A 12,408-nucleotide genomic window follows, 5' to 3' on the forward strand; every position below is an offset into this window, starting at 1 on the left:
TGTGAGCCAGGCAGCACGTTCATCATTTTCCATAAACTGAATGATTTAATGTTCTAATTATACTTTCAGAAACTGAGAACCAAAGCTTCACAAAAGTGACTGAGGAGGTCAGAATTCAAATCCAATTACAAAGCTCATGGTTTTCATTATACCACCTCCTTGATAGTGCCTATGTATGATGGTTTAAATGGCAAAGAAATCACAGGAATGGGAGAGTCAAATTTTCCACTTTTGGTCATCCCTTTAGACTTTATTCTAGCACTCCCAGCCTCCAGTCCCTCATTCCCCACCCCTAACACCCTCGCATTCTTTACTTAAAGGCTTGGCCACTATAGTTAGGACCAATTTCCCTGGGTTTATGATACTAGCGCCAACTTAGAATAATGGAATATATCAAACCAGGCAGCCATAATGTTCATTACAGGTTCATTACATATTCAAGCCAATTTCAATCGAGCCTGTAGGGTTGGGTCAGTAACTTGAAATCATCAATGTCCATGTTGGTCTGTGCCGAGAAATAATGACTTTGAGAGTGGGAGGAAGAAGAAGAATTTTCCAAACAGTCCCCACAATTCTATCCTAAGGACTCTGAGAATAGCTGATTACACATGAGGTTACTTTCATAAGTGGAGTGGCTCCAAAAATTAACTTACATTACTAGGTGTAAAAGATATTCCTCCTGGGCCAGATGTGGTGGCTCACGCCTGTAATCCCAGCACTTTGGGAGGCTGAGGCTGGTGGATACAAGGTCAGAAGTTCGAGACCAACCTGGCCAGCATGGTGAAACCGTGTCTCTGCTAAAATACCAAAAATTAGCTGGGCATGGTGGCACATGACTGTAATTCCAGCTACTCAGGAGGCTGAGGCAGGAGAATCTCTTGAACCCGGGAAGCAGAAGTTGCCATGAGCCAAGATCACGCCACTGCACTCCAGCCTGGGCAACAGAGTGAGACTCTGCCTCAAAAAAAAAAAAAAAAGATATTCATCCTGACATTCTCACTTGATAACTATCTGGGCTTAGGATAAGCCAAAATCATGCTGGACATTAACAAGTCCTTTGACTTGGTGAACAGAGTGGTGCCACATTTACTGGCGGTGAATTGAACTAATATTGAATTGAACTAAAAGCATCTTACTTTCTGTATCATCTTCAAGAGGTGTTAACAGGTTAGACACTCCCTTAGCACTGATTTTTAAGGTTTTTTTTTTTAAGATGGAGTCTTGCTCTGTCCCCAAGCTGGAGTGCAGTGGGGCAATCTTGGCTCACTGCAACCTCCACCACCCGGGTTCAAGCAATTCCCCTGCCTCAGCCTCCTGAGTAGCTGGGACTACAGGCATGCACCACCATACCTGGCTAATTTTTTGTATTTTAGTAGAGAAAGGGTTTCACCATGTTGGCCAGGATGGTCTCGATCTCCTGGCTTCGTGATTCACCTGTCTTGGCCTTCCAAAGTGCTGGGATTACAGGCGTGAGCCACCACGCCTGTCTGATCCTCAATGTTTTAAACATTACGCTGTGCACTTTTTGGTTCTGCTTTTAGGTAACAGAAATTGGGGGCACCTGGTAAGTCCTTGATTAGTGTCAGGCACCAATGGGATATATACTTTCTCTATAGGTCACGAACTCAAAAAGAGGCTGGTCTAGTGTGGATGACCCCATTAGTTGCCTACCTAAATTTACTTCTTCAGCCCCTTCCTTGCTGGGAGAGTTATTTCGTTCAGGAGCCAATGGGCCCCAAACTAGCACTTCCATTCTCCTTTCTAGTTAGTGGCTTAATCATCATAACATTGTAATGTCCTGTTCTGATGATGGTGATAATGATGATGAAGGCTAACTCTTAGTAAGCATTTACTCTGTGCTAGGTACTTTTCAAAGAACTTTAAAAGGTATCAACTCATTTCGATACAGGAGTTAAGAAGAAATTGCTTAGGCAGATAGTGAGGGTATGGGAGTCCTCAGTAAGATTTTTCTTTTAATAAAAGGCAGCCCCCAATCATTTTCTTTTCTAAGAAACAGCAGCCAGTAAAATCGAGCTGCAGACATAGACAAGCAAACTAGAAGCTTGCACAGGTGAATTCCAGCAGTTGTGCCCATAGGAATATACTATCTGGGATGAAGCACGTTCAAAGTGGTGGCCCCATCTTGTCATTTTGCCAGCCACCTGTACGGTAAGGAGCTGACTAGAGGGCCAAGTGAAAAGTCCATTTGCATAATAAGACTAGGGTGGAATGACCAGCTTTCCAAGCACTATGTAAACATCACACTTGCTCAAGCCAATCTGTGAGCCCTACATAAATCAGACAATGCCTCCTCAAGCCTGTTTATAAAATCTGCTGTGGTCCGCCCTTGCCCCTTCTTTCAGATGTCTCACAAGGAGCTGCTCTCCTTTCTGCTTTCTTCTGCCTATTCAACTTTCCACTCCTTAACCCACCCACATGTGTCTGTGTCCTTAATCCTCTTTGCGGGAGATGATGAAACCTGGATATTTACCCCAGATAGTGATGCCACTTCAATTTCATTCTTGTAAACCAAAAGGTATCTGAGATAGTTGTCAATCAATTTAGAAAGTTTATTTTGCCAAGGTTAAGGACGCACCAATGACACAGCCTCAGGAGGTCCTACCGACATGTGTCCAAGGTGGTTGGGGTACATCTTGCTTTTACACATTTTGGGGAGACATGAAACATCAATCAATATGTGTAAGATGTACATTGGTTCACTCCAGTAAGGTGGGACAGCTTGAGGCCGGGCTTCCAAGTCATAAGTAGATAAGAGACAAAAGGTTGCATTATTTTGAGCCCTTAATCAGCCCTCCACTGAATACAAAATTTAGTCCGGCTCAGTGAATTTACATTTTTACATGAACAATAGGGCAGAGAAAGCAACCAGATATGCATTTGTCTAAGGTGAGCCTCAAAGGGATGACATTGAGCTCTGTCTTTGTCCTCCGTATTTCCTTTAGGTCAAACTGTGAGGAGGTATGTAGCTTTTAATCTTTGTAACTATCTTATTTAGGAAAAAAGACAGGGAGGTAGTGTTACCTGACATAGTTCCCGGCTTGTCTTTTCCTTCGGCTTAGTGATTTGGGGGCCCCGAAATTTATTTTCCTTTCACATTCTCATAATAAAGACATGAGGAAGGTATCATTATTAAACCGAAGCCCAAAGAGACTAACTTGCCTAAAGTCATGCAGCTAGAAAGCAGCATCTGAACCCCCATAGTCTGATTCTAGAGCCTGCCTGCTTAACCATCATGTCTTGTAAGCCAATGAGACAAGAAGTCTGCTGGAGGAACATCTGGGACACTTTAGAGATAAGAGTTCTTTTTCTTCCTTGGAATGATGTCATCTGCATATGATACTTGGAACTGCTGCAGCCATCTTGTGTCCATAATAGGAGTCATGGCTGAGTATGTTGGAGTAAAAAGGTAGAAGGCACTAAAGATTTGGAGGACATCCTTGGGCAAGGTTGAATTAATGAACCTTGGAACTACTCTACCTCTAGATTTTCATGTGAGACAATGAACCCAATATCATTTAATCTACTTGTTAGATCTCCTGTTACTTGTAGCAAAAAGCACTCTCACCGATACACATAGAAACAAGCATAATTTTGACCTAAGACAAATAGAAATGTGCATAATGTCGATCTTTTAGGTAGGCAGAATATTTGCACTATGAGCAAGATTTTCATTCAACCAACAAATATTTATTGAATGCCTTCCATTTGCCAGGTATAGTGCAAGTTGCTGAACTATGGGAAGGGCAGGTTTCTTCACCCATGGAGGTTATAAGAATCTGGAGGTAAATGTAGTAGTGAAAGTGCAAGCAGGCATATTTTTGGACGGTATCTTAAGGATATATCTGGATTGGGAGTCAGAGAAGGCCCTAATAAAATTCAGTAAAAGCATGCATTACAGATTCAAAAATAATCCATATCATGTCAGTATCATCCATCAAGTATTTGTGACATGTTTTGGTTTTAGTTGTATAAGAACAATAAGAACTATTATGTGCACAATTGTGTTAGATATATATGTATTTAGGTAACTTTATAACAACATACATTTACATTAAGGGCCAGACTGTCTTTCCCTTTTAAAGGGAAATACTGAAGCTGATTTAGTATAGGCAAAGTAACATAAAATATAAAGCAAAGGAACGGGAACCAAGGCATTTGGTGTCTATTTCTAGCTTACTGGGCAGCAGTACTCCGTGTCTTGAATTCTATTATTTGTGAAATATGATTCATAGGGGTTGCAATGGAATATTTTTGAGTTTTTAAACTAATGAGGGATAAATTTTTAAAATCCCTGTGCTGCTGTGAATGTTCCAGAAAGTATTCACAAGTTTATTATAGCAAAGTAAATGGGCAAAAGGAAGGGGATGGGTACAGGACGTGACACTCCAGAAAAGAAGGCAGTGACGTGAAAAATCAAGAGGTAGTTAGTGCCTGGTACACTCTCCACACCAGGAAATAGTACTGTGAACATTAGAGCTGTTACTGAATAAATACTTGTTGGAATTTCCAGAGAGAACCAAACAACCGTCAAGAAGGAAGTGACTTTTTTTTTCAGCTTCATTAGGGAAATATCTAATATGTACAAAAGTACCAAGAATAGTAAATAACGACCATGCAGCTTCTATAGCCATACTTAGGCCAATTTGCTTCATTTTTCACCTTCCACTCCTCACTATTCTCAAGCAAATTCCAGACATCATACCATTTCACCCCTAAATATGTCACACATATCTCTAATGCAAAAAAATGGGAACCAAGACATTTGGTGTCTATGGCTAGTACACTGGATAGCAGCCCACTGTGTCTTGAATTCCATGATATGTAGAATAAGATTTATAGTGGGTTGTAACCTGACTTTATTTTTAACCAACAATACAAGAGTAGGTGGCTAATCCTCACAAGGCTCTCCATAAGCCTATAAATCCAGGCGGGCGCTTCGTTACCCTGGAGCCCACAGTGCCACTCGCGGACTCTCCCTTTCAAGGCCAAGACCTCTGCAGCAGCCCGTGGGAAACCGCCCTTTTAGAGCGCGGGTTGGTCCCCGCCCCGCTCCCGGAAAGTCTCCGCCCACTGGCCCCCAGCAGACCCCGCGCGCCCTTGCTCCCTCTCGTAGGCCACCGCCCCTAGGCGTAAGGAGCGGCGTGCCGCCCTGAACTCCTAGGCCTGGACTCGGAAGCGCGCACGTTGTGCGTCCCGGGCTCGCTCGGGATTCTCGCTTGGCGCGGTCGGGGAAAGGTGACAGTGTGGTCCGCCATGTTCTTCTCCGCAGCGCTCCGGGCCCGGGCCGCTGTCCTCACCGCCCGCTGGGTAAGGAGGCTCGAGTTGAGCCTAGCGCTGCCGCCGCCCTTCTCTTGTCCTCTGTGCCTCCCTTAGTTTTGGGCGCAGGAGAGCCCTGGGTTCTGCACGGGCCTGCAGGCGGCGGCAGAGAAACTATGGCCTTCGCTCTCTTCTCAGGGAGGCCGCTGCAGCCCCACCGTAAGAGTGAGGAACACTGAGGGAGGGTTGCCAGACTGGGAAGTGTACTCCTAGTTTGGTTAAGGAGGATAGAAAGGAGGGGCTGCATGGTGATTTTTTTTTCTTTTCTTTTCTTCTTCTTTTTTTTTTTTTTTTTTTTTTTGCTCTTTCGCTGTCCCGAAGGAGGCATCTCACATTTCAAGCCTAGTGACCTTGATGCTGTCAGATTGCAGCATGCTGGAGTGCCCTGGCTTACTTGGTGAAGGCTTACGGAGAACTTCCTTAGGGCTGGAAAAGGGTGACCAGTGTTTCATTTACTGCAGTTGTACTTTGCATATCGGAAATGCTGGGTAAATATATCGTATCAAACTGACTCTGAAAGAACGGCGTCGCAAATAATTGCACCCAGTTAAAGAACCACAGGATTTTAGAGGTTAAGTGGTCTTTTTGAGATCCGAGTACATGGCAGGCAGGGAAATTGAATTGCAGAGAAGTTGAAACACTCCTTTACGTTCATCTAAAAATGCAGATTCCAGAAATGTCGATGATAACAACAGGGCCTGTTACACAAATAATACTGGAAAGAAGCCTTAGTTTTGTTCGTTTTCTAGGAGTACAATAGGTTAGGTCAGTTCTCAGCAAAAAAGGGAGATAGTGTATATTGGTTGAGAATGAATTCACGGCTTTAGAGTTAGACTCGAGTTTGAATGGTAATTTAACTGCCTTTTGTGGCTTTTGTTAATCTTTCTCCTTTTCTTCATTTGTAAAATGCGAATATACCCTTCTGCAGAATTCAGTCTTTCAATAAACTTGAAGTCTTACTGTAGGTCATGCACTGCTGAGCTCCAGGTAGCAGTTTGGATAAATGATAGTCATTTGATAACTGTTTTCTGTATGCCAAGCACTGAGTTAAATATCTACATTCCACATCTCTTTTTGAGGTTGGTATTACTTTTTCCTCATATTACAGATAAGGAAAAGACTTAGACAGTTCCCGTTCTTTTGGAATTGATAGTCTCGTGTAAGAGGAACTTTAAGATAAATATGAGACAATGTAAAAGTAGTGTTAGAGATATGAATTGGGTCATCCAATGTGGTTTCAAGGTGCGTAAGATTTTTCCTGAAGGTAATACTAACAGATTGGGCATGAAGTCAGAGGGTATTCTAGGTGAGAAAGGACAACTTAAAACCCTTCTTGGCAAGAAAAAGATTGGTATGTGTGACAAGCCACCTTTACTGTTGGAGGTAAGGTGTGTTCCCAAATGAAATAAGGGAGAGACAGGGCCTGGACACTGGAGCTCCTTGCATGCCATACTAAAAAATTTGACTTTATCTTAGAGGCAGTCAGAAGTCAGTGAAAGGTTTTAGAGGAGTAGAGAAATATGGTCTGGTTTCCGTTTTGGGTGGGTCACTGGATGGGACTGAGGGTGGAATGGGTTTGATATGGACCCAGAAACAGGGAGACTAAGTAAATAAGAGGCTCTTGCAGAATGCTAGGTGAAAGATGATAAGGATCAGACATCCAGAAAGAATAGAAGTAAGAGTACTTGTAGATTTTGTTTCTTTTGTTTTTGAGGCAAAGGTGCTAGAAGTATAAATTGAAAAGCAGTTTTAACTGAAAAGAACAACTTGAGTAGTGAGGACCATTTTAATCAAGTTTAATGTTTCTGCAACTCCCTCTCCCCACTTCTGTAAACAAATAGTACCTGATAAACAGTATGTACCCAATAAATATTTGTTGAGTTGATGAGTAAGTTTTTTTATTACACACATAATACGTTGTAGGAAAAACAATATTGAGACTAGCAAATAGAATATGCTCAAAAAATAAAAATCATCCATTGTCTTGTCAGCCTGGAAACATTTTGATGTCTACACTTACCAGACCTTACAGATGACTTTTTTTTTTTTTACAAAAAAATTGGAATATATTTATACTGTTTGGTAGCCTGCTTTTTTATAATATATTTTGATTAGCTTTCCTTGTGAGTAGATATTTCTATACTGTCGTTTTAATGCTAATAGCGTTCCATTGTGAGGATATTCCATTACTTATATAATCAGGCCCTTCTAACCTTTCACAGGTAGTGGGATTTCACATAAACCTAGCAAGTATCAAGAAAAGTATGAGAACAGTCTACCTAAGGAAGTTCCTTTCCTAAATGAGAAACCTTTAAAGATTATTTATACTTTCAAAGAAATTGCCTATTCTAATTTCTGCTTTGTTACCTGCCATTCTCTTGAAGAGGCTTTTCAGTTCATCATTGCTTAAAATATGGCCAGAATTAAGTACTAGTTTGTGTGACCTTGAGCCATCTTAATCTCTTTGAGCCTCATTTTTCTTTTCTGTAAAGTGGGATAAATACCTCACAGGTGATTGTAATTATTGACTAAAAATTATAAATTATGGAGTAATAGATAATCAGAATAAGTCTATTCTCTTCTTCAGTAATTGCCCATGGTTTTCTGTAATGTTGATACCACTTTAGAACTTAATCACTGCCTCATTCCCAAGCTGCTACTGTAGTTTCATAGGTGAGAGGGGTTGTGGTGGCATTTTCAATTACAGATGCTCCTTAACTTACAATGAGATTACATCCTGATAAACCCATTGTAAATTGAAAAAGTGTTGTAAATTTCCATTTTCAGTGGGGTTATCTGGACTTAATCGAAGAACATACTGAATAGTCATCACTTTCACGCAATTGTAAAGTTGGGAAATTTCAAGACAAGCCATTGTAGGTCCGGTACAATCTGTATTGTGTATTTTTTCATTCATTGAGGATATTTTCCTTTATGTCTTTAAGCATGGTTATAGCTGTCCTGAAATTTTTGTCTGGTAATCTTAGTTGATTCTTTTTTCTTGAAAATGTGTTTGCCTTTTTTGTTTGTTTCCCATATGTTGAACAATTTTGGATTGTATGCTGAATTTTGTGAATGATATGTTTTAGAGGTTCTAGATCCTTCCTCCAAATAGTGTGTTTTGTTGTTGCTATCCATATCCCTTGTGGGCAGCAGATCAAATATTGGTTCACTTCTTTTAGCTAGGCTCCTTGGAGTCTGCAGCATGTACATACATGGTTTAGGGTTCAGCCAGAGATTTCCATAGAATTTATATACAGAATGTAGGGCTCCCTCCCCCTTTGTGGCTCTTCCTTTTCTGGGATTTCCCACTTTACCATGTCTGTTGTTCCAAACTCTCACTGAGGCCTCCCTTCAGGCTAGAAGATGTAAACAAAAATCAAAACCCCATTAGTTTCTTATGAATGTAGACTCCCCTTCTGTTTCTGCCTGTTTTGGTTGTTCCCCAGTGCCTTCAGAAAGCTTTTGTTTTTTAAAAAATATTTTGTTCAGAGTTTATAGTTATTATTCAGTGGTTTGGCCTGACAGTGTCTGCTTAGCCATAGTAGAAGTATGCCATCTTGTATGATGGCACTTTTCCTTCCAAATTTTAAGTTTTGTAGACTGTGCACCATCTTGTATGGTGGCACTTTTCCTTCTAAATTTTTAAGTTCTGTAGAATGAAATATTTTCCGCATTCCATTAGAGATTCTTAAACTTGATTTTGTAATGTCCCAGTGTATCTCCATTTTGGCTCAAAGGACTCTAAAAAAGTTAATGTAGGAAAAACACCCCAAAATATTTAGTTTTATATTCCTGCTGTAACAAATTTCCACAAACTTTCTGGCATAAAACACCACATTTTTTTATCTTACAGTTCTGTAGGTTAAAAGTGACACAGGTCTCAGTGGACTAAAATGAAAGTGTAGGCCGAGCTTCATTCCTTTTTGGAGGCTCTACAGGTGAATCTATTTTCTTGGCCTTTCCAGCTCCTAGAAACTGCTCTTGGCCCTTTCTTTCATCTTCAGAGCCAGCAAAGGCAGGTCTAGTTTTTACGTCGCATCATTCTGACTCTTATTTCTGGCATTCATCACATATCCTTCTTTGACTCTCTTTCCTCTTCCACTTTGTAAGAGCCCTGTGATTGATGACATTGGGCCCACCTAGATAATCCAGGATAATCTCCCTATTTTAAGGTCGGCTGATTAGCAGCCTTAATTCTTCCTTGTTGTGTAAACCAATATTCACAGGTTTCCAGGATTAGGATGTGAGTATGTTTGGGAGACCATTATTCTCCCTGCCACAGCCATAAATTAGCAGTCTAAGGAGAGAGAGAATGAGCAAACTTTATTCAGTCAGGTTCAGTAGGCCACTGTTGCAAACTGCAGATCTGGATCTTTTTATTAGAGATGTGAGCTCAATTTCCGTTTCAAAGTTATAAATAGTTGAATTTCCCTTCTCTTTGGGCACTGTGTAGTACCTTAGTACTCAGTACATTGAGTAATAAATTATAGGTCCATTGACCATGCTGCATAACCTGTTGAAAGTCATTCTGATTTTCTAGTGGGAAACCTTGTCACTAGTTTTTGAATCAGTTCAGGAAGGATGTTATAAATCAGTTGTAGGAAATGTCTTGTATTTAACAAAACATTAAAGACAGTTTACATACATTTTGCTTAGGAGGAAGGTAGCTTTATGTGTGGGATATTTTACTAGGTGTTCCCATATTTATATGCGAGATATATGAAGATTGCTGGACAAATAAATGCCCAAGATCAGACAGTCATAAGGGCTGGGTTTGTTTGCAAGTTCTGTTTTGTTAATCTATCTTTCTGAAGTTGCTCAAACAATCAAAGTTGCTAAGGGAAGTCACTATGTATGGTGAAGATTTAATAGGCACTGTAATAATAAAAGGTGTGCTGGCCAGGCACAGCGGCTCACACCTGTAATCCTAGCACTTTGGGAGGCCGAGTCGGGTGGATCACAAGGTCAAGAGATTGAGACCATCCAGGCCAACATGGTGAAACCCTGTCTCTACTAAGAATAAAAAAAATTAGCTGGGTGTGATGGTGCACGCCTGTAGTCCCAGCTACTTGGGAGGCTGAGGCAAGAGAATGGCTTGAACTTGGGAGGCGAAGGTTGCAGTGAGCCAAGATTGCACCACTGCACTCCAGACTCCATCTCAAAAAAAAAAGTGTGCCAGCGTAAGCAGACTAGGGAAATGATTTCATTTTGCTTAGGGAAAAGAGATGGAGGTTTAGCTAGGGCTTTAAAGGGGTAAGTAAAGGAGGTTAACTTTGGTCATGATGGATGAGTGGAAGGTGTAAGTTGAGATAATGTTGTAGGTATAGCTAGCTACATATACAAGAACAGTGAAGTGCATGAGATGAGACAACCCAGGTCCACTGGACTTGGCTTTTCATTTCTACAAATTATTTTTGTTTTTGGAACAGTTGGTTGTTGCTTATATCCATATTGGATTTTAGATAAGTAAAGAATGTTTAATTTATAGTCAAGATGGCTGGAATCATTAATATTGTTACCTTAATCTGTAATGCACAGTGCCCGTAATACCTGTAGCTTTTCTATAATATAAAATTTAGCCAAATTACATTTGTTAATTCTCTCGTAGTATGGGAAAAATTACTTAAATTTCTTTAACCTGAATTAACATTTTTAGTTAAATTACTGATGGAACTTTATTTGGAGGATGTTTGTAAAAGTCCTCCTATGTCTATTTGAAAATACAGCAAAACTTAAATTTTCGTGATTAAGGCATGTACTGAAGTCAGGAAAATGTATATGTGGCATTTCATTTATTTAGCTGTGTAATCTAGGGAAAGTTTTTCCCTCTTCTTTGAGCCTTAATTTTTCTCACCTGTAAAACAAGATAATAATATCTATTTGGTAGGCTTGTTGAGAAAAATAAATGAATTACAGTGTAGATTTGTAAAGTTTATAGCATGGAATCTGACATAGAGTAAGCATTTGTATTTATAATTATCCTTGAAATAGATTTCACAACTATTAACCCAGCATCAACTTCGTTAATGTTGTTTTTTCAAGGATTTTTTTTTTTTTATTTGAGAGAGTCTCACTCTGTCGCCTAGGCTGGAGTTCAGTGGTGTGATCTTGGCTCACTGAAACGTCTGCCTCCCAGGTTCGAGTGATTCTCCTTCTTAGCCTCCCAAGTAGCTGGGATAACAGGCACGTGCCACTGTGTCTGGCTAATTTTTGTATTTTTAGTAGAGACAGGGTTTTACCATGTTTGCCAGGCTGATCTCAAACTCCTGACCTCAGGTGATCCACCTGTCTCGGCCTCCCAAAGTGCTGGGATTACAGGCGTGAGCCACTGTGTCCGGCCTCAAGGATTTTTTTAAAATGTAAAAATACCTACTCTGAATGAATGTATTACAGACCCTGACTTTTTGAGGAGGTTTCACGTTTTTTGCTTGAGCTAGCAATGGGGGAGGCTGTAGGTAACAAGTCAGCAGGTATTGTGAACAGTGAGAGGAAAGCATGGAGAGACCTCAGACCACTTTGGACTCACCGGAGATGTTTCACATGTGCCCTGTGACTCTTGAACAAGCAAATACACATTTTGGTGGATTTAATCTGTAAATATTAGGGATCATCTAAAAGGTATATTCCTTTCCTTAGTTGGCTGCTAATAAAGGAGAAAGAGGGGGTTTTGAATTGCCTGACCTTAGTCTTTTCTTTTTGACTAAGTAGATTACTGATTTTGTCAGTTTTGTCTTACAGCTTCCTAGTCTGTTATTACGTTCTCCTGGTTGGATGGGTCCTTTTAATGTCCAGATGTCTGATAGAACTAAAAGGTGAGCTTAGTTGGATGGTAGTATTGTTTGAACAACCGAAGAAATTCAGAAGAAGAGTAGAGCCCATGAAAAGACCATTAGGGAGTCCTTTTCTTGGGGAGAATATAAAACTTCAATTTTTGTCATTTTGAGCTATTGATATTGCCAATTACAGTAAAAGGGAAAGGCTGGTAAAAAGAGCACAGGGTCCTTAGATTCAAAGAGCCTAGGCTCAGAATCCAGCTCTGTCACTAATTGTGCGATATGGGGCAAGTTA

The 12,408-nt window shown here is 40.5% G+C and overlaps 1 protein-coding gene across 1 annotated transcript in view; it reads left to right on the top strand.

Moving 5' to 3' along the window:
* The first annotated feature begins 5,220 nt into the window (after positions 1-5,220).
* Positions 5,221-12,408, top strand: part of NDUFV2 (NADH:ubiquinone oxidoreductase core subunit V2) — a 32,258-nt gene continuing 25,070 nt past the window's right edge. The window contains exon 1 of the mRNA XM_012446795.2: positions 5,221-5,328. Coding sequence (XP_012302218.1) covers positions 5,275-5,328 — 54 coding nt within the window. The 5' untranslated portion in view covers positions 5,221-5,274. The remainder of the gene's footprint in view (positions 5,329-12,408) is intronic.

This window comes from Aotus nancymaae, unplaced genomic scaffold (assembly GCF_030222135.1).
Source record: "Aotus nancymaae isolate 86718 unplaced genomic scaffold, 86718_ANA_hifiasm-v0.15.2.pri h1tg000020l, whole genome shotgun sequence".
Taxonomy (NCBI): domain Eukaryota; kingdom Metazoa; phylum Chordata; class Mammalia; order Primates; family Aotidae; genus Aotus; species Aotus nancymaae.